At 50.0% G+C, this 20,616-nt stretch overlaps 11 protein-coding genes across 11 annotated transcripts; 7 read left to right on the forward strand and 4 right to left on the reverse strand.

Moving 5' to 3' along the window:
- Positions 1-595: 595 nt before the first annotated feature.
- N7503_003832 (C2H2 zinc finger protein) lies at positions 596-2,385 on the forward strand (the record flags this gene model as incomplete). The annotated part of the gene is made up of 2 exons (XM_057063379.1): positions 596-2,037; positions 2,082-2,385. The coding sequence occupies 2 exons, from the start codon at positions 596-598 to the stop codon at positions 2,383-2,385; spliced, it is 1,746 nt and encodes a 581-aa protein (XP_056924294.1).
- A 1,772-nt stretch (positions 2,386-4,157) lies between these two features.
- Positions 4,158-5,906, forward strand: N7503_003833 (MDR family MFS transporter; the record flags this gene model as incomplete). The annotated part of the gene is made up of 2 exons (XM_057063380.1): positions 4,158-4,382; positions 4,434-5,906. The coding sequence occupies 2 exons, from the start codon at positions 4,158-4,160 to the stop codon at positions 5,904-5,906; spliced, it is 1,698 nt and encodes a 565-aa protein (XP_056924295.1).
- A 96-nt stretch (positions 5,907-6,002) lies between these two features.
- On the reverse strand, positions 6,003-6,749 carry N7503_003834 (dienelactone hydrolase family protein; the record flags this gene model as incomplete). Its single annotated transcript, XM_057063381.1, has 1 exon — positions 6,003-6,749. The coding sequence occupies one exon, from the start codon at positions 6,747-6,749 to the stop codon at positions 6,003-6,005; it is 747 nt and encodes a 248-aa protein (XP_056924296.1).
- Positions 6,750-8,260: 1,511 nt separating this feature from the next.
- On the forward strand, positions 8,261-8,854 carry N7503_003835 (uncharacterized protein; the record flags this gene model as incomplete). The annotated part of the gene is made up of 1 exon (XM_057063382.1): positions 8,261-8,854. The coding sequence occupies one exon, from the start codon at positions 8,261-8,263 to the stop codon at positions 8,852-8,854; it is 594 nt and encodes a 197-aa protein (XP_056924297.1).
- A 961-nt stretch (positions 8,855-9,815) lies between these two features.
- N7503_003836 (uncharacterized protein) lies at positions 9,816-10,439 on the forward strand (the record flags this gene model as incomplete). The annotated part of the gene is made up of 4 exons (XM_057063383.1): positions 9,816-9,887; positions 9,955-10,044; positions 10,135-10,159; positions 10,249-10,439. 4 exons carry the CDS (start codon positions 9,816-9,818, stop codon positions 10,437-10,439), a joined length of 378 nt encoding a protein of 125 aa, XP_056924298.1.
- A 127-nt stretch (positions 10,440-10,566) lies between these two features.
- On the reverse strand, positions 10,567-11,548 carry N7503_003837 (SRPBCC family protein; the record flags this gene model as incomplete). The annotated part of the gene is made up of 2 exons (XM_057063384.1): positions 10,567-11,009; positions 11,068-11,548. 2 exons carry the CDS (start codon positions 11,546-11,548, stop codon positions 10,567-10,569), a joined length of 924 nt encoding a protein of 307 aa, XP_056924299.1.
- Positions 11,549-11,735: 187 nt separating this feature from the next.
- Positions 11,736-12,923, reverse strand: N7503_003838 (Stk19 family serine/threonine-protein kinase; the record flags this gene model as incomplete). Its single annotated transcript, XM_057063385.1, has 2 exons — positions 11,736-12,325; positions 12,377-12,923. The coding sequence occupies 2 exons, from the start codon at positions 12,921-12,923 to the stop codon at positions 11,736-11,738; spliced, it is 1,137 nt and encodes a 378-aa protein (XP_056924300.1).
- A 571-nt stretch (positions 12,924-13,494) lies between these two features.
- N7503_003839 (putative alpha,alpha-trehalose phosphate synthase subunit TPS3) lies at positions 13,495-16,437 on the forward strand (the record flags this gene model as incomplete). Its single annotated transcript, XM_057063386.1, has 3 exons — positions 13,495-13,517; positions 13,587-16,318; positions 16,382-16,437. 3 exons carry the CDS (start codon positions 13,495-13,497, stop codon positions 16,435-16,437), a joined length of 2,811 nt encoding a protein of 936 aa, XP_056924301.1.
- Positions 16,438-16,979: 542 nt separating this feature from the next.
- Positions 16,980-18,078, forward strand: N7503_003840 (thioesterase family protein; the record flags this gene model as incomplete). The annotated part of the gene is made up of 2 exons (XM_057063387.1): positions 16,980-17,079; positions 17,162-18,078. The coding sequence occupies 2 exons, from the start codon at positions 16,980-16,982 to the stop codon at positions 18,076-18,078; spliced, it is 1,017 nt and encodes a 338-aa protein (XP_056924302.1).
- A 234-nt stretch (positions 18,079-18,312) lies between these two features.
- N7503_003841 (PaaI family thioesterase) lies at positions 18,313-19,005 on the reverse strand (the record flags this gene model as incomplete). The annotated part of the gene is made up of 1 exon (XM_057063388.1): positions 18,313-19,005. One exon carries the CDS (start codon positions 19,003-19,005, stop codon positions 18,313-18,315), a length of 693 nt encoding a protein of 230 aa, XP_056924303.1.
- An 873-nt stretch (positions 19,006-19,878) lies between these two features.
- Positions 19,879-20,600, forward strand: N7503_003842 (uncharacterized protein; the record flags this gene model as incomplete). Its single annotated transcript, XM_057063389.1, has 3 exons — positions 19,879-19,996; positions 20,050-20,126; positions 20,187-20,600. The coding sequence occupies 3 exons, from the start codon at positions 19,879-19,881 to the stop codon at positions 20,598-20,600; spliced, it is 609 nt and encodes a 202-aa protein (XP_056924304.1).
- Between the last annotated feature and the right edge of the window lie 16 nt (positions 20,601-20,616).

Genomic DNA, 20,616 nt, shown 5'->3' on the forward strand with positions numbered 1-20,616 from the left:
ATCCCCCCCCGGTTCAGGGTTCATCAAGAGCCTCGACCGTGATTGACTGGATTACCATACACGCATACCTTTTTTGCCCCGTTAATGCCCCCCAAAGGTTGTGCCCGGTTTTCCTTTCTACGGGGTATTATTTCCTCCTTTTCTCCTGTACTTTGCCATCGAAATTTCGGGTTCCTGAGAGGCAAATCCATCCTTCTCAGTCCCAGTCCATTGTTGGATTCCATTGTTGGAGTCCATTCCCGTTCCTGCGCCTCTTTTGCACCCGCCACGGTCTCCAAAACTTCCCGGGCTCCATTGATTCTCAACCAATCTTGTTAATTCCCACGGCCGATTGCTATTTTAACGCAGGCCTAAGCCCCTCTTTGGGTGGTGGATCGTCTCCGGGCAAAGTCCATAGCTGAAACAGAACCTCGTCAGCTTGCGCCACACTCGGTTTCCTTGAGAACAGTACCCGCCCCACACGCCCTGGACTTCCTCCGTAACAATCCCCCCCATCAACCCCAGCATATACACACGATTTCCCTCCGAAGTCTCTGGGTGAAGTTAGTCCGATGATTTACCTGTCTTTCAGTTTTGCTCGCATTTTTCGTCTAACATGTCACAAGTAGCTGTTGCCTTGGTTCGTCTATCACCTTACGAGGCTGGCGCAAACCCTTCTGCCTCCATGGCGGCATTGATGCAGTCCACCAACGAGCCTGTTGCCGTGTCCAACCCAATCACCGGGCCTTCCCATTCTATTACGAGTTCCGATCCCATATCCTTTCTTAAACCACCATCCAAACCGGAATCCAATCTGAGCTCTATCGCCAGCGCCGGCCTTCACGTCTCCCGATCACAACCTCCCCAGATGACGAGCCCTTCATCAGCGCCGGATCGACCGGTCGAACATGAGAGGGATTCCGAGCGAAATAGTTCCCAAGTGGCACGAGAAGCTTTAGGAGCCAGCGAAAAGTCCCCGGTCCCTTCAATCCAAGATCCCCAGATTCATGCATCGCCAGAACAAATGCACGTAGACGCCCACGCCCACGACACATCAGATCCTTACGGCTCGGCCGATCACCAAAACTCGCTTATGCACTCCTCGACGGTCGCGAGTCCGGGTCCGATTGAAGAGTCAGCTTCGCAAGATGGCGACCGTCATCGCCAACGGGAAGACTCGGAAATCGATCAGGATAGCAACAAGGCCTTTTCGTACCCGATGCCCACCGGCGGACTCAACGACCCTCGTCGCGGCCTGAGCTTACCCAACGCGGGCTACAACAGAGGCAGCCCACGTTCGCCATCGGCAAAGAAGCATCGATGCCCCTATTGCGCGACTGAATTCACTCGCCAACACAACCTTAAAAGCCACCTCCTCACCCATAGTCAAGAAAAGCCATTTGTCTGTCAAACCTGCCAGTCCCGGTTCCGCAGACTGCACGACTTGAAACGACACACTAAGCTGCATACCGGCGAACGACCTCATCTCTGCCCCAAGTGCGGACGGCGCTTTGCTCGAGGCGACGCGCTTGCGCGACACAACAAAGGTCAAGGCGGATGCGCAGGTCGACGATCTAGCATGGGAAGCTTTGCGGCCGATGATGAATATGGAGATGGCCACCACCACGACGGCATGGATGGCCTGGTCTACGCGGAGCCCGAGGCTATGGATGGAGAAGAAGAGCGACGACTCAGCACGCAGGGAATGCGCAAGCATGACGATACCCTCCCACGATCTGATTCTCTCAATTCTGCGCGTCAACCCAGCACTTACCCGCCGATTGCAGCAAGCCGTGGAAGCCTCTTTCCCCCGCCCGGTACGCATAGTGGATCTGGCTCAGCGGCAACCTCCCAAGCGGGGAATATGACATTCCCCCCTGCAGGTCATGCCTCCGGCTCGTCTCTCTTTACCCCGGGCACTCTGACCGAGAGCTCCAAACCATTATCTCCGAATGCTCTATCACATCACGACTCTGCTGCATCCTCGCACCGCGGACATTCACCCAGCATGGGCCAGTCCTTGCCTCACCCACAGGCACCTTTTGGACGGGGAAGCTTGTCAGCACCTAATCATGCAATGGGATTGACATTGCCACAACCAGGAGCTCAGCTCCCTCCCCCGTTGTCAGCTCGCCAGACGCTCGATTTGGGTTACAATCTAATAAGCACGCGCCATCGACTCTCTCTGGCAACCATAGCTTAACTGCATCCAAGGGTGGGCCCGACGGTTCCGACGGGGCTGAGGCCAATCAGATCGACAAACTCTGGGCGTACGTTCGTTCCATGCATGACGAGTTGACGGGATTACGAAATGAAGTCGCCTCTTTGCGCGCACATATTGCCTCCACCAACTCGTCGACAGCAGCCCCAGGAGATGCGAATCACACCAGCTCCATCTCCAGGTAGATTCAATGTCCCTTTGCTGTTTGAACTTTTTGACGTGTACGATATTGGCTCCGTCTGCCTTCTCTGGGCTGGTGTTGCTTCTCTCACTTCCCTTGTTGATACGTTTCGATTCCTCCACCGTCAGGGTGGCTGGTCGAATCTTGATGCCCTTCACGATCGCCGCTCGACATCACGGGCGTTGGCGGCACTAATTTCTTTATACCATTATTATATTGGCTGGCGTGAACGCAAAAGCGCGGCCTTGGCACAGTCTTACATCTCCTTTGTTCTATTATTACCATACCATCTTCTCTCCTTATTCCCCTGTACCCGAGTGGCAGGGATGTTTCCTTCTTCTGGATCGGCTAAAGGCGTTCGGCGTACCAAAACTTGGCCAGCGCTGCATTGGAAGCGGCTGGTCGGTCTGGATCTATCTTATGCCATCCGAGATTGTCTTTGATAATATCCCAGGACGATGTTGAATGGCTGTGACCGGAAGATGGAGTCCTGAGTTGGTTTCTTTTTCTCTTCTGCCCGACAACTTATTGATTGCATTTGATCGATGCATGGAATGACCTGGATTGGAGTTTCTTATCTTTGTTTATCTTCTGTAACTGAGTGTTACCAACTTGGGTGCTAGATAGTGATAATATACCCTATTTGAATCAGCATGATATCTTAAAATCTAGATTAGTACCAATATGCGTATAGTTCAAGGTTGTCCGTGATATGAACAGCTCCCTGACATTTCCAGGCGCCTCATTGTCAGAACTATAATCATCAGGAGGCAGTTAGTCCCAACTCAGAAGCGATCAAGCATTGCAGCCTCGAAGTTGACAGTATTGAAGTAAACACTACAGTGAAATGTCGTAGTTAGGGTCATAGGCAACAGCTGGGTTCTAGGTGGGGTATTTAAAGTATGAACGTGGGTCCAAAAAGAAGGATCGAGAGACATCGAGAGACATGGAATTCTAGAACATGAAAGTCCCCGATCTGATCGATCGAACGGTTAAGTCCTAAAGCCGAGAGAGAAGTTATAGGTTGCGGACCCGTTTAAGGGGGAACAATAGAGCGGAGGGTCGGAGCTCCGTCCCCGATAATATCCGTCACACATCACTCTATACACATCAAAAAATCAGGTCATGCTGGTCTATGAGGGGCTACATAGATACTGTTAGCGCATTATAGATCATATGAGAATACTTCTATCAAAATAAGCGATGTTCAAACAGTCATACATAAAGCCGGGTATTTGTATTCTCCGAGTTTAGGGGGTTTGTTTTTCTAGTCTTCACCGAGCGGAGCATTCCAAGGGTCCAAGCGGGGATATGCTTCGCTTGGAATTTGCTTAATGCGCTGGATCCAGGACCCTGGTTCACTGTGTCTCCATATTTACTAGCCTTGGACCATTGCCTAGCAATGGTATAAGGTCTTGGTCTTTTTGAGGGGAATGTATTCATGAACAAGCCTACCTAGTCGACTTAGATCAAACCTGTTCCAAGTTTCTGCATGTTCACGGAGGGTCATAATGACCGTCCGGGCACAAGGGATATAACACGGAACGAACCGTTCCCGGTGCTCGATCATTACAAGCCTTAAACCGGAGTTCATGACTGACTCCTTTTATCTCCGTGACTTGTTGTCGGTTGAATCCGCCAATTTACCATTTCGGCATACAAATAGCACGGAGGGTCCTGCAGAGCGGAGTTTTTTTTTTCTTAAAATATCCGCAGTCTAATTAACACCCACGTGGATTTTCTAGACAGCTTGAAAATTCAAGGTCTATTTTCAGGATGGGAGAGACTTCGAGTTTGTCAGAACACGATGCGAAGTCGGTTTCTCTTGACGAGAAGTCGCTTGCTCTCGACGAGAAATCCTTACCACAAGATGGCACACCACAAGCCGCCGATGCTGCGCTTGAACGCAGCGTCACGACAGAATCAGCCAAATACCCTTCAAAGAAAAAGATCATTCCGATTATGGCTGCGTTATACATCTCCATGTTCCTTGTCGCTTTGGTGAGTGATATCTAACCGTTCCGTATATACAAATATCTAACATAGGATTAGGACCGCTTGATCGTTGCAACAGCAACTCCCAAAATTACAGACGATTTCCACAGTCTAACCGACATAGGCTGGTACGGTAGCGCATACATGTTAACAGCATCAGCTTCCCAACTAGTCTACGGCCGAATCTACACCTTCTACCCCGCCAAATGGGTCTTTCTAGTCTCAATCCTGGTCTTCGAAATCGGCTCTGCAATCTGTGGTGCCGCGCCCTCGTCCATAGCCCTAATTATCGGCCGAGCAGTCGCAGGTCTAGGCACAGGCGGAATCTCAGCAGGAGCGGTGATCATCATTGTTTTCACGGTCCCACTCGAAAAGCGACCCATGTATCAAGGCTTCATGGGTGCAGTTTTCGGTATCGCTTCAGTCCTAGGGCCGATTTTGGGCGGTGTGTTCACAACAAACGTTTCATGGCGTTGGTGTTTCTACATTAACCTACCATTCGGTGGTGTGGCGATTGCTGCTATCTTCTTTTTGTTGGATGTTCCACCGCCGAGGAATGGGAATTGGACTCTTAAGCAGAAGATTGCGCAGCTCGATCCGCTGGGCAATCTTTTCCTCGTTCCTTGTGTGATTTGTCTGCTTCTTGCGTTGGAGTGGGGTGGATCGACTTATGCGTGGGCTAACTGGCGCATTATTTTCCTGTTTGTTATGTTCGGTGTGCTGGCTGCTGTGTTTGTCGCCGTTGAGATCAAGCTCGGTGAGAGGGCGCTTGTGCCGCCCCGAATCTTCACTCAGCGGTCTGTTCTTGCCGGTGTGTTCTGGACTATGAGTACCAGTGCTTGTATGATGGTTATGCTTTTCTACATCCCCATCTGGTTCCAGGCCATCAAGAACGTCGATGCCGAGAAATCGGGTATTATGAACCTGCCTCTCGTGCTTGCAATGGTTCTTGCAGTGATCTTTTCGGGAATCGCCACCTCAAAGGTCGGATACTACAACCCGTTCATGTTTGCCGCTGTGGTGTTTCTCTCGATTGGAGCAGGTCTGTTGCATACCTTCCAGGCTGACACAGCTCATCCCAAGTGGATTGGCTACCAGGTTATCTTTGGTCTTGGGCTGGGATTGGGACTTCAGCAGGCCAATATTGCTGTGCAGACTTGTCTCGCTCCTGTAGATGTTCCGGTTGGAGCATCACTGCTCATGTTCTCGCAGCAGTTAAATGGTGCTCTTTTCGTGAGCATTGCAGAGACATTATTCTCTAATTTCCTGAAAGAGAATCTAGAGAAGATTCCTGGGATCAATGCGGTGGGGGTTATTGGGGCTGGTGCCACGGAGATTCGGAATTATGTTCCTGCGTCGAAGTTGAGTGAGGTGCTGAGTGGGTACAGTGATGCGATTACCAAGACGTTCATTCTTGGTATTGTCATGGCCGTTCTTTCGTTGTTCCCCGCATTGGCGATGGAGTGGAAGAGTGTGAAGAAGGATCACAATAAGCAAAAGAAACAGGAGACTGGGGAAGATAAGGCATAGAGGAAATAATTTGGATAGCCCCGATATGACGGACTTGTTAATGCTATATAATAATGAAAATATCTCGACTCAAACGATCTTTCCACTCTAATCTAATCACTCATTCTTCAACCACTGTCTAAACCACGCAACAGCAGCATCCTTCCCCCTCTTCATCGCCGCTCGCTCTCCAGCCTTCGTCTCATCCCCACGCACAAGACAGCCATGCACAACCCCCGGAAGATGCTGATAATCAAACGGCACATTCAACTTCAACAACGTCCCAACCGTATACATCTTGAAATCCATCGGAAACGCCATATCAATCTCCGGCGCCAAAAGCTGCACAGGAACATCCACCTCATCAACATCCTTCCGTTCCAAAAGCGACGGATGTCCTACAGAAATACAATCCACCAACCGATTCTCCTTCGCTCCTAACCGAAATGAAGCCCACCCACCATAACAATACCCCACAGCCCCAACCTTCTCAAACCCAAGATCCCGCTTCAAAGCCCTCGCACACTCAAAAATCTCCGGCTCGCGATTCTCCCGACTATGCCGGGCAAGGAAAGGGCCAAGGTCTAGCTCGGCAAATTTCTCCGCCGCGATGAGATCGAAGTCTAGGACTTCGCCGCCAAAGAAATCGGGGACGTAGACTGTTGCGTCGATTTCGCGGGCGAAGTGGTCGGCTAGCAGCCGGATGTTGGGAAAAGTCCAGCCGAAGAGGTCGGAAATGAAGAGGATAGCGGTTTGAGGGTTGGTACCTGTTACGTAGACATTGTTGTTTGCGAGTTTGGAGGTTTGGCCAGCTGGTGTGCCTGACCACGCAAAACCTTGGATGCAGCACTCATGGATGGTCATTTTGGGTTGTAGATTGTTTGGGTATTTACTGATTTTCAGCTATTTTATCAGAAGTGGTAGGCATTGTCGGGGTTGTATTTAAATAGCGGGGTTAGACAGGTCTTACAAATCAAAAGACACTCGCCCTCTCAGCAAACAAGATGATGATACAATCATTGATTGATATGTATGAAGTTCTAGGCTGGTAAATTGGTGTATTCACTCAACTATTTATTCACTAGGCATTCACTCGAATAGCCAAACCCCCAAATATTCATAGATATAAACCAATATATAGATTTATATCAAGCTCATATCTTCTCTCAGTCATTCCCTCCTTCATCTCTCTCTATCTCCTTCACCTATGTCTTCTTCGCGCCTTGAATTCTCTCTGGTTCACTGCATAAGGGTCTCAACAACACCGTCGGAACCGCGCACAGCGACCGCGGAAGCTCGATACAACTATACAGGCGCAACTACAGCCAGACATCCAAACAGCGATGCGGTTGATCACGCAGACAGCCAACAAGATGCCGATCCAATACTCATCGACATGCCTCCACATCCGCTGATCATCATAAATGGCTTCCCTGTATCTGTAAAGTCAAAACTCGCCCTGGCTCTGATCGTGCATCCTTCAATATCCGAAAACATGAAATTGATTGACCCTCACTGTGTTCTCAGTCTTTTCAAGTTCAAGGCAAGAAGGAGTCTTTGGAGTTTAATGTGGCATCCTTGAACCAGAGGCAGCGGCGGAGATTATTTAGGATCATGTTTTGCAATTTTACCCCGACTCAGGCGATGGATGGTTTTCTGCTTTTGATCAGGAGGATGTTTTGATTGCACCTCTCGAGAACCATCGCTTGGAAGCCTGCGCAATATCCTAGCCGCACCGGGAAAGTATTGATTCTCTGAAATTGGACTAAATTGGGAAGCGGAGAGCTATTCGTTGCAGCTTGGAAATGATGCATAAAGTTTTCGATCTCAGATTTCACTCATGAATGAACTTTTATTGGTCAACCAACCTTGGAAAAGTTTTCACGGGCCACTAACTATAAGCTCTGTAATTCTCCGGTTCTAGCCACTATTCAGTGGCTCTCTCAAAAGCTTATCACACTTAGAGCTTTCTCCTATTGCTTAGACATAGATGCATAATGCGGGTTTTGAAGTTAGAACCACTGCCCTATGAAATGTTAAATCGATATAAATTAGCGTGGGCAATGCTTTTTATGAACCAGGTTCGTCCACTGCCAGGTGAGAATAGTGAAAGACATGAAAGGAGGCCTAGGAGGGGATTGTAGAGGAGAGATAGTCTCCACCTGGGCATTACTCATCAGTCATCTCTGCACAACGGCTCTGCACAAAGGCGCTTATATAACTAGTTCCCCTCTTCAGACGAGGGATCTAGTTATACAAGCTTATCTCATCTCCCAACAAACCCCTCCTCCATATCTCCTTTAATACTGTTATATTGGTAACACACTCCTGGATCCTTAAGATCTTGATAAATTCGAACGTTACTTTTCCTCAACATGCCCGGGACAGCCCCCCATCCCATCATCCATATCAATGGCTTCCCCGGCACTGGAAAGCTGACAGTCGCCCAATATCTGGTTGCGCATGTCACCCTAGTGAATCTAAAGCTAATCCACAACCACCTTCTCATCAACCCCGCTGATGCCGTTCTCCACCGTACCCAACCAGGGTATCAAGCTCTCCGGCGTTCTATTCGTGGCGCTATATTTACGGCCCTTACCGAGCCCGCCACACATGATACAACCTACCTGTTCACAGATTTTCAAACAGACAATGAACAAGGTACCAGTGTATGCCTAGAATACGTGCGGGCTGCGCTGAAAAGAGGCTGTCCACTGATTCCCATTGTTCTGACCTGCGATGAAGATGAAAACATCAAGCGCATGACGAGATCAGAGCGTGAGAAGCATGCAAAGCTCATGGATACGGAGCTGCTAAGGATGTTTCGCAGAGGAGCGCCGATCTTCAAGTTCGCTGACAGGAAATATTTGGAGATCGATGTGACACACTTGGAGCCGGAGGAGGTAGCGAGGATTATATGGGAGCATGTTTTACGGATTTGTCCTGATTTAGGGGGCGCGTGGTCTTGATGGTGATGAATATGCATTCCAAGGTTGTCATTCCCTCTTTAATGGATCTGACCTGCCAAAAGGGGGTTGAGATGACGGAGGTGCTTGACCCTGTGTGCAATGACGGGATCAACGTGCGCATCGTTCGTTTCATAGCTCAGCAGGCTGCCTACTGGACTGGGTGTGAGTCTTTCCACATGAACATGGCCTTTGAACGGGTCATAGGGAAGGGGCTACGAGGTTGTGTTTGCTACCAAAGAGGACACTCTTGGCCAAGGTTAGTGATCATTGCTACTACTGGTAATACCTAGCTAATCCAGGTTCACCTAGGTCATCCTTGCTCCCACTATGTGAATAAAGAATCTACAGAGATACACTTCAGGCTTTACTCAGCTCTGTTTACAAAGGTTCATGAGATAACAGGCAGTCGAGTGCGTTTTGGCCATATACATGAAAAATGGGATGTATGTACAACTCATCACCTACGAACCGGGTGATTCAATATCCATTATTAACCCACCCGTTAAGAACGCCGACTCATGCTTGACACAGCTGAAAAACTTACTTGTTGAGTTCTTGTCACCAATGGCTCCACTGGTTCACTGGGATCCGAGCCTCATGCCACCAGGGCACCAGAATGCGGGGTTAGAGCCATCTTAAGACGATCAATTACTTCTAATTGCAATGAAACCTACGTAGAATCAAACCCCGATACCTGACTAAAAGAATTCCAAAATCATTGATCCCTAATAGACACATGAAAACTTTAAACCTCAGTTTGTATGGGCTGACGTGGTAGAAGTAAAAAGCGGAGGTATCTCATGCACGGAGTGGATCCAACCTCGGATTCTCCACAACGGCGCAATTATTGTACCGAGGCGCGCAGCGCGCTTTATAGGCCAGCCTCAACCCCTTGTCATCACCTATAACGTCATTTTCAACGTACAATCCTACGATTCAAAGGCATACAGCTACAGAAAAGATGTCCGTGGCACCATCTCGATCTCTTCAGGCATCCGCCTTATCATTTCTGTTTCTGTCCATTGGACACACGGTGCGTTCTCATGCTGCGGGATAATCGGATGTACTGGAGAGCTTGAAATGACGAATAATTATTACAGATTAGTGGAAGGCAGTGGACTTCTGAGAAAGCCTTCAAGGCGATTGCCAACTCCAAGCCGTGGGCCTGCGGAACCGTGGGCTGGTATCAGGTATGAGTCTGCCGATAGCTATGCTTAATTTAGCATCCAGCCTGGGGCCTTGAGCCACAGAGTACTAATCCATTCTTGCCGAGCTATTAGGGTAGCGCGTTTTTCTTGGTTACTAGTAGGTCTTGCCTCTTCATACAATACACTGTCTATGGGTTTTATCCATGACCCACTTCATGCACTGGGACCTTAGCTAATTTATTCCAGGCCTTCTTCATTACCAATGGTCCTGCAACCCAACTGCGCTCAACGACCCTGTGAACAAGGGCATAGCCGGTATCGTCAACATCCTGCTCTGGGCCAGCTCGGCCTGGTATGCTAAGAATGGCATCAAAGACAATGCCGTTGTAGTAGGCTTGTCTGCTGCATTGCAGGCATACGCAGTCTTCATATTGTAAATGTGAGGCCAGAAATGCCTGTCTAGTGGATTTAAGGTCATGCTCTGAGCTTGTTTTATGATTGCGAGCCGTGTACATAAATTGTTCATACAGTAGGATAGTCAAATTTAACGCCCAGAAGGGTAGACTACACAGATCCAGCAGTCCGGCGACGCATAGTCCATCCGATGAACAATCCCACATCAGCTACCACAGCGCGCGGCACTCCGCCCATTGTCCAGTTTCGCTGAACCCATTGCGGAATCGACCCCCCTGCATCGGAAGTCGTTGCCATCGTCCACTCAATGCGACTGGGGCCATTGTCTCCCGGGGGCAGAAGGTTAACTTGCTCTACACTCGCGTAGTTGGCGAAGATGGTCCGTTTCGGGACAGCAGAGACAATCTTTTGGTGCAGGTCATCTGGCGTAGATGATGGATTTGACTGCAGGGGAATCTGGACTGTAACGAAGCCTTTGGACGGAGCTCCTTGAGCCAGTTGTGGATTATCGTATGCAGCAGAGATCGTCAAAGAAATGAAGCTGCGGGGAGCGATGAGGGCACCCGGATGGAAAGTGTGAGTTATCAGATTAACTGGAAATGTCAGTCAACATATTGCGCGTAGAACAGGCCGCCAATCCTGGCGACATACTTTCAACATCCACGTCCTTGAAAACAAGCCCATCAACTTCGACCTCTCCTGTCTCGTTTCTCGACCATTGAAGCAGCCTTTCGACTCCAGTGACACTTGGTGTATAATCCATCTCGTGTTCTGCATGATTAGATCTTAACCCGGTCTCAAACTCACTCCATGATGCAGTTCCCTTAGCTTCGGCATCGACATGTTCGCTTTGCCGACATACCCAGAACTCAGGTTTGTTACTTTTCTTGTTGACATCTTCTGGAAGCTTGCGCCAGTTGCGCAGGAGCTTCACTTTTGCTTCAGATGGCGACGAGGAACGCAGCTTGGGATCTGCTGTGAATGATGAGGGGACGGAGTGGAGAAGCTTGAGAGCTTCCTGCAGGGCGGTACGGATGTATGATTGGAGCTCCGGGCGGGTATCATTGTTTTGGAGGGATGAATGTGCCGGAAGAGAGACAAACAAATGCGGTTGTAACTGTAAAAGGGGCATTGTGAAATTGTTGAGGGGTTGGTAGAAGGGGGAGCTGGTTTGAGGGGGGAAACAGATCGACGGAGCTGGTGTCTCGATCCGATCGAAATGTAAACAAATGTTATCAACAGGAGCAGTTCTTCTGGGATCGTAAGATCATTTAATTCATTAATCATATTTATAACCCTGTTTCAGAGGCAAATCTATACTATAGACAGCGGATCCCTGGTCCTACACTGCCTGTTTCAAATATTTCTACCAGTCCGGCACCCAGTGCCTCTTCCAGCACCCAACGAAATTGCATGCCGTACATATCCTTCCACTTTTTGGTTTTACCTGGCAAGATACCTGCAAACTCGCCTCGGGCCCGTTTCGCCAAGTGGAAGCTCTTGTCCGTTTCGACTGCCCCATCCCACCGTTCTCTAAGCAAGCTCAGCGGGGCCTCACCACACCGAGACCGGCGGAGGAGGGCTAGGAGGTGTGCGCGACCTGCGCCAAGTAATCGTAGGTATGTTCCGGTATTAGGCAGAGACAGGAATAACGTCGCAGAGCGAGCCTGGGCGTCGCTTTGCACGGGTCGGTCGGGTTCAGAATGTGCAGACCTACTCCGACTGGCTGACGAAACTGCTGCGCCGGGCAGGTTGGGGAGAGATGTGAGACTCAATGAGCCCTGCGTGAGCGTTGAGGAAGAGACGAGGAAGCCGGCGCGCATTAAAGCTCGATACTCGTCAGGTTTGAAGATGCCCTGCGAGAGTGCAGAATGGGTTCCGATGCGATTGAGTATGTCTAAGAATTTCTCTGCGACTAATCAGCTACCGACGTACGACCCTGATAATTAAGACTACTCACCCTTGACCTCGACATCCAAAGCTGGACTGTCACGTACCAGCTGCTCCCAATCTTCCGCGAGGACTAGGCAATCGCCCAGTCCCGCTGCATCATTGCCGCGTCCTGGAATTATCAGACGGCGCACCCGTCCTGATTTCAGTAACTCGACAATCTCTCGCTCGACCTGTGTTGGTGCGTTCAACAAGGTGTGTATATGGGCCACGGAGGCAAGTGGTGGTAACGACCGACGCAGATTCAGAACCTCCGCAATCCGGGTGCTGTTCATCCCCGCCCGCTCGGGCATTTCGTCGAACATTTTGGTTCGTACATGTCTGATCGCTTGTTCCACATTCGTAACCGCGGCAGTTTCTGATATATATTGAGATATCCCTTCGTCTGGGAGAGGTTCGTCGAGACCGAAGTCTACGGCTTTCAGGCCGGTTGTGGCGACATTAGGCTTGCGACGCGCATTGGCGGAAAATGGCGAGGCGCGGGCTTTGGGCGGAGGTTTGACTGATTTTCGTTTTTGAATGCCGGACACTGGGGCTGAAGTGAGACGCAATGTCATACCTAACACCGAACTTGATTGCGAAGAGGAGAAAGCATGGAGGGGAAAGCTGATTACCTCATGCGCTGTCATGTGATCCGTAACTTTCCGCCAATCACAACAAGTCCTCTATACTCTGGTACGTACGATACCGTATCTGACTGTTTTGAATCGCATCAGTGGATACGGAGCCATCGGGATCTGGTATGAAGTCGTTAAAGTCATACAGTCCAGCAAGTACAAGCAGTCCTGGGTCTGGACTCTCGGATTTCCCCTGTCATGTTGTCATGAGGGAAGGTAATGCGTAAACTGTCTTGAATCTGATTTGTGGTAAGACAGCGACCAACAGTTGTGTGCAAACACACACCGTGTCCATCAACGTACATGACGTAGACATGAGAGAAAAGCAGATCCTCACCTAATTCGTTTCGAGCTGCCAAACATCTTGACTCCTAGATCATTCCAGCTATTTCTTTCGCTACAAAAATATCACCTTGGTGGACTGCCAAATCCCTCAACGGGAGCTTTATTTGTCTAACCCATTCGTGTCCTTGCCCTTCTGCCCCTCCACGGCTGGACTGACCCCTCCATCATGACCGTCTTTATCGCGTCACTGTAAGTACCTTGGCTAGGGAAGAAGCGGTGACACCAAAACACAACATGGCTAATTTGATGATACTTTAGCTTTTTGCCCTACACGGTAAACTTCCATGATGCGAAGTCCCGCGACAGTGTTGCTGCTGCAGACCCTCCTTCGGCCGCCAATCCTGTGATTCCTGTCAACGATCCAGTAACACCACCCGTCACGACCAGCCTATTCGAGAAGAAAACCCCCACCATACAACCTGGTCTCACCCCAGGTGCGACGACAGACCATGAGCGCATCTTTGCCAATGATTTAGCAAAGGCTGAGGAGCAACACTCAGGATACCCATTTCCACCAGCATCCACTCCACCAACGGGTAACCAGATCTTCACGGAGAGTGAAGCGCATTCTCCGGCCTGGGGATCGACTACCTCTCTCACTCAGCCAAAGCGGAAGACCATTGTATCCCCCTCTCCGTCCATCTTGAAACACCAGGACCCTGTGCCGGTCAAGGAATCCAAAGCCAAACCTCCCCTCCCAAATATCCCGGAAACCGCGACGGTAGCTCCATACCCTGGGGTCCGGAAGAATGGATCTATTAGTCGAAAGATGTCCTTTTCTAAAGCAGAATGGACTATTCAGACCGCGGAGCAAGGCAATGGTGGCTTGCGCAATGCCGTCCGTTCTGCCAAAGATTCAGGATACCTGGGTGAGATGATGTGGGTAGGCACATTGGGGATGCCCACTGATTCCCTGGCAAAGCATACTCGCAATGATATTGCAGAGAAGTTGGAAGACGAATATAACTCGTTGACTGTGTTTGTACATGACGGCGACTTTGATGGTCATTATACCCACTTCTGCAAGACCATCCTCTGGCCTGTTTTTCATTATCAGATCCCTGATAACCCGAAGAGCAAAGCCTACGAAGATCATTCCTGGATTTATTATGTGAAACTCAACCAAGAATTCGCCAACCGTATCGCCAAGCACTGGAAACGGGGTGATTCGATTTGGGTCCAGGACTACCACCTGTTACTTGTCCCAGCTATGTTGCGCAAGTTGCTTCCTGACGCTCAAATTGGGTTCTTTTTGCACATTGCATTCCCGTCTTCTGAGGTGTTCAAGTGCTTGGCCCCGCGTAAGGAGCTGCTGGAAGGTATTCTTGGTGCCAACCTGATCGGTTTCCAAACCACAGAGTACTGTCGGCACTTCTTGCAGACATGCAGTCGCATTCTCTGCGTGGAGGCAACTAATGAAGGAATTCAGATGGAGGACCGCTTCATCAACGTGGGTACATTCCCAATTGGTATTGATCCTACTTCTTGGGATAAGCGACGTCATACAGCAGATGTGGAACAATGGGTCGATATCATTTCTGAACGATACCAAGGCCAACGACTGATTGTGGCCCGCGATAAAATTGACTCTGTGCGGGGTATTCGTCAAAAGCTGCTGAGTTACGAATTGTTTCTCAACACCTACCCAGAATGGGCAGATAAGGTGGTCTTGATTCAGGTCGCGACAAGTACTACGGAGCAGCCCGAGCTGGAGGCTACCGTATCTGATATTGCCATGCGAATAAACTCAACTCACTCGACACTGGCTCACCAGCCCCTTGTTTTCCTGAAACAAGACCTTGCATTCTCGCAGTACCTCGCCCTTATTACAGTGGCGGATGCTTTGATGATCACAAGTCTCCGCGAGGGCATGAACCTAACCAGTCATGAATTCGTGTACTGCCAGGATGGTAGCTACAGTGACAAGAAATATGGGTCTCTCATTCTCAGCGAGTTCACTGGCAGTGCGTCTGTGTTCGGAAATCACGCGCTCCTCGTGAACCCTTGGGACTACCGGCAATGTTCAGAAGCCATTCACACAGCGCTCACACGAAGCGAGGAAAAACGCAAAGAGGTGTGGGACGAGCTCCACCGCGCAGTCCTGCACAACTCTACTGCAAACTGGGTCAAGTCTTTCAATGAGTCTCTGAAACACGTCTGGAATGAGCAATCGTCGCGAGAGATCATGGCCGTTCCTCGACTCTCTGTGCCCCGACTTATCGAGCGATACCGACAGACCAAGCGCCGGCTCATGATTATCGACTACGAGGGTACTCTTGCCTCATGGGGATCCCCACAGAGCATCATTCTTACCACCCCTCAGCGTGCCATTACAACACTGACTGAACTTGCTGATGATCCTGCCAATGTGGTATACGTCATGAGCTCACGTATGCCCGAGGAGATGGAGCGGCTGTTCCGCCAAGTCAATAATTTAGGACTCATTGCCGAAAATGGATGCTTCGTCCGTGATCCTCAGTCCGATGAGTGGACTCGTCTCGCAAAGCAGACACACATTCAAAGCTGGAAGAAGTCAGTGTCAAATATTTTGAAATATTTCAAGGACCGGACTGAGGGTAGCTGGATCGAGGAACGTCATTGTTCGCTTGTGTTCCACTATGGGTCTGCCGAGGACCGTCCTGGCGCCGGACGTCTTGCTGCCGAATGTGCAGACCATATCAATGATGCATGCGCTAGTTACGGCGTACATGCCGTTCCTGTTGAGGGCGCTCTCATCGTGGAACTCGCAAGCACAAGTAAAGCGTCAGCTGCAGAGCAGGTCTGGCGGTGGTGCTTGGAGTCCTCTGATAAGTCAGAGGAGGTTCCGAAACCCGATTTCCTATTGGTCATTGGTGACAACCGTGAAGATGAGCCCGTGTTCCGCTGGGCCAACAAATTGCAAAAGGCTAATGGCGTCGATTACGCCATGACGGTCACGTTAGGATCGCGAAGCACTGAGGCCCAAGCGACATTGACGCAGGGAGTGACAGGTAGGTGTCTCTTCATTTATAATCATTCATCTTGGGTTTATTCGGTTGACTAATCTCCCCTAGGTGTGTTGTCTTGCTTGCAACAACTGAGTTCTCCGGTCAAGCCCGAAGCCCAGTAGGGCTTGGTAAACCCCGACATAAAACAACTTTCCAATATTCAGCGTGCAAGAATGAGTCTACGATGTCAAGAGGTAGCTGGAGTTATTTCATATCATTTTTTTATTAAATTCTTTGTTTTTCGGATGACTACATAGTTTTGAGGTTTAAACTTGAAGATAATTATTTCCGGGTGATGGTTAATCTTTGAATATATAGCGGAGCAAACGTAGAAAATCTCCTTTATGGATTAGCTTGGAACCTTTGTCTAAAATCCAAGGGCCCTTCTGAATTTCCTAAAACATTCGAAGCTACACATATTTGACCAGTCGAGCCACTCTTTTCACTACTTGAAGCTCTGCCAGAAAGTACCGCGAAATGGTGACTCAGCGTCGGTAGTGCCTGTAAAATCGCCGAGCCGAGGTTCGTCGCAACCCTGAATAATGCGGAGCGGAGATCATCCCAAGCTAACTAGTGTATAAAACCTCGGTCCCACATCTACAGGGATCCCCAATGCACCCGCATACTCCAAGGTCGCAGAGTCACAAGAGATAAACAGCCAGCCATGCCTCTCAACGCCGCCTTCGAAGATGCAATCCGCGTCACCCCAGAAGACGCCAATAAGTATAGCGCCAACCTCCGCCCAGAATGGTGCATTGGAACTGGTAAAGCCTACCCACCTTCAATTCACCAATGATTGACCCAACGCAGTTAAAAAAGCCGTACTCAGTACTGACAATCCTCCAGTACCCCACGGCGGCTACACATCAGCAGTCCTATACAAACTAGCCTTAACACACTTCGAGCACGCCCACCCAAAGCAATACTCCAGCCCCGCCTCACCAATTTCCCTCCAATTCTCCTTCATCCGCCGCACAGCAGCCGGCCCCGCAACCCTAGAAGTTGAAGACGTAAAGCTCGGCGCCCGCACAAGCACAATTCACATAAAACTCCTCCAACCCTCCGAGAAACAACCCTCCAAACTTGAGACCAAAGTCGTCGGCTACATAACCGTCAGTCCCCCAGACGCGGAGGTCGGAATCACCGTCCCAACAGGCTGGAAAGCACACCCAGAACCAGTCCCAGGCTCACTCCCTGATGGGCGGATAAACTTTACCCAGCTTGCTGAAACAGGCAAAGATGGCGCATGGGTGAAGTCCGCACCTCCATTCCCTGAATTCCGGCGCGCAGCGACCCAGCTTGAGCTGTACGGGCCCGGGAAGGGCGAGACACAGCAGCAGCGGACTGGGTCTATGGCTATTGACCAGTGGGCGCGGTTCAGGCCTTGCGGCGACCAGAACGGGAAGTGGACAGATGCGGCTGTTGTTTATTTGCTTGATATGTTTCCTATGGCGCTTGATGGGTTTGATAGTGTTTCTGCCAATGCGGTTGCAAAAGAAAAGGGTGAGAGTGTTGATGATGTAAAGGCTAAATTTTGGTATCCGACTGTGACGTTGAATATTGATATGAAGAAGCATTTGCCTGCTGGTGGAGTTGAGTGGCTTTATAGTCGGATTGTGACTAAGGTTGTTAGAGATGGACGGACTGATTTGGATGTTACTGTTCTAGATCAGGATGGGGAGGTTGTTGCGTTAGGTACGCAGGTTGGATTGGTGGTTAGTGCTAGTCGGAATGTGGGGACGAGGAAGATGGAGAAGTTGTAGATTAATACTTTGACTACGGTATAGAATTGCAGATACAAGAGACAATTCAGATATAGCAATAGACAAGGATTGTACTTATTCTATGTCCATGCCCATCTAGATACGACGGATACAGTATAGGAATGTAACAGAAACCTGGAATGTTCAATGTTGAAATATTTACATGTCAACATTTGGCATCAATGGATGCGCATAATATGTACAATCAGTGATCACTCTATATAAGTAATATATTCACAGACGCGTCTCCGGAGTAGTCATCCAGAAAGCCATAGCATCCGCCTTCACGATCTTCCGTTTCGCCCATTCTAAATGACCACCAGCGCCCTCCTCATCCTCCTGCACAACCTGCGCCCGCACCCAGAACTTCCGACCAACGCGGGCGACAACCTTAGCCCGGATAACAGCCAAAGCCGGGACGTCCACTTTCCCGCGATAGCGCACATCCAGCTGGACAGTGAAGATCTTTCCACGAGGATTATCGTCTGCCGAGGCGGGTGGGGATGCGGGACCGTTGGCATGTACGGCAACGGCCAAGGACATCGCCTCGTCGATCAGCGTGGCCGTAACACCACCATGCGCTCGAGACGGGTGTCCCGATAACCCGGGGCTTGACAGATCAACAAGCATCAGCACATCAGGCGGGTTTACGCCCGGAGTGGGTTTTGCGCCGGCATTCTTCTTGGTTGCCGGGAGCCACGTTGGGACCTCCGCGGGCGCGGGGGAGATATTGCGCCGTTGGAGGGTGAGCAGATGAGGAATTGTAGACGAACTGCCTAAGGTATCGGCGAAGTATCCATCTTCCCCGGATGTGGGCTTGATGCGCCTCGAGTCCGTGTCAATTGGAATGTAGTCCTCGGAGGAGATGAGGGAGTTGGCCCACTGAAAGGAGCGGAAATGGGCGACCTCGGCAGCCGTGTCCACCATTGTTGATTTTAAGCCCTCTAATGGATTTCAAAACAACAGTAGTTGCACAGGAGATGAAGTGCTGCAAGGAGGAGTACTGTTAGCGGGCAACTTTAATCGTGGCCCCGTTTTACCGTTTATCCCGGAGCTCGGTGCCTCGGTACCTAATCGGGTAAAGTCCCTCACCTTGAGAACTATATAGAGATCAACATGGGTTTGTCGCTGCAAACAGGTTGCCATTCAAGGGACTTTGAGTTGATTGACTCATCCCATGTGTCTCAGATCAACATGATCAGCCTGGTTGTTGGCCAGACTCCTAGCAGTCTTACTTGGGTATGCAATCGGCGTGACAGCTGCAAGGAGGCTGGGTCTTTGCGATGAAGAATCTGACTTGGAATGCAGGAACCAATGTTGGTATCAATAATTCCCGCACGAGTACTGTATGGGTCTCCAAACAGCCATACCCTGAGCAAGGGAAGAGGGAAATATGGACGTGTTTTAAGGTTACGCCTATATGAATCTTGCTCGTGATGATTTCTAGATCACGCTGCAGGGGAGAATGTGATCTTAGAAATCAGGGTCTCTCATATTTGCGATAGTCGTACAAAAGATACAGAAAAGCCTGATAGGGAGAAAGGGAGAAACGAAAAACAGGAAAGTTATGTGAAAGTCAGGCGGTGCATCCTGTTCGCAGTTACCCAGTTCCCCGGAATTTGAATCAATACCTTATTTATTACTTTGCATTTAATCTCCATTGTTCCTGCCTGTTGTTTGCTACCATTATCCCACTCTCCATTTTCCATCTTCCATCCTCCTCTTCCGTAACTCCCCTCTTCCTCGCTACATTACTCTACAAGTGTATCACCTCACCATTCCCAAATTATCCCATTCATAATGCTTTCCTCCGCCGTGCTCTTCTCGACCCTTGTGGTCTCGGCTTTGGCCCAGAACTCCACCTCCTACATCTTGCCTGGAGGCTTCAACCTCGGCCTGGTCAAGCCGGATGAGCTGAGTACGTTATCCTGAGAAGATTTCAGGTGACCATAGCTGACCAGATCACAACAGACTCATGGTGCCAGGGACAGCGCAACCAGTGCCCGGCGATTTGCAAGGGTGACACCAAGGAAAACACCTGTGATCCGGTATGATACCCTGTACAAGACCTGATGCCGACAGCATTCTGACCTAATTTCTTCCAACAGGCCACCCTCAAGTTCAGCTGTATTTGTTCTGATGGCAAGGCTGCCGATGTCGCGCCTTATATCCAGACTGTTCCCTTCTATGTCTGCGAGGCCAACTATGGCCAGTGTGTTGACGCCCATCCCAATGATTCCATGGGCCAAGAGGCCTGCAAAAAGGCTGCCAAGTGTGGAAGCAAGAATGCCACTGCTATTGAAAGCACCTCATCGTCGATGACTGCAACCAGCACTCTGGCCATGACCACAAGCACCGGCACTAGCTCCGACTCCTACAATAACAAGGCCGTCAGCTCGTCGTCGGTTGCCGCCAGCGCTACAACCACCAACGCTGCCGCTCCCCTGGGAGGCCTCCTCGAGACTTACTCCACCGGTATGATGGCTGGCCTCATGTTCCTGGCTATGCGTCTGGTGCTGTGAGGTACACCACTTTCAT

This window comes from Penicillium pulvis, assembly GCF_028828015.1.
Source record: "Penicillium pulvis strain IBT 33274 chromosome Unknown contig_1_segment0_segment0, whole genome shotgun sequence".
NCBI classification, from domain to species: domain Eukaryota; kingdom Fungi; phylum Ascomycota; class Eurotiomycetes; order Eurotiales; family Aspergillaceae; genus Penicillium; species Penicillium pulvis.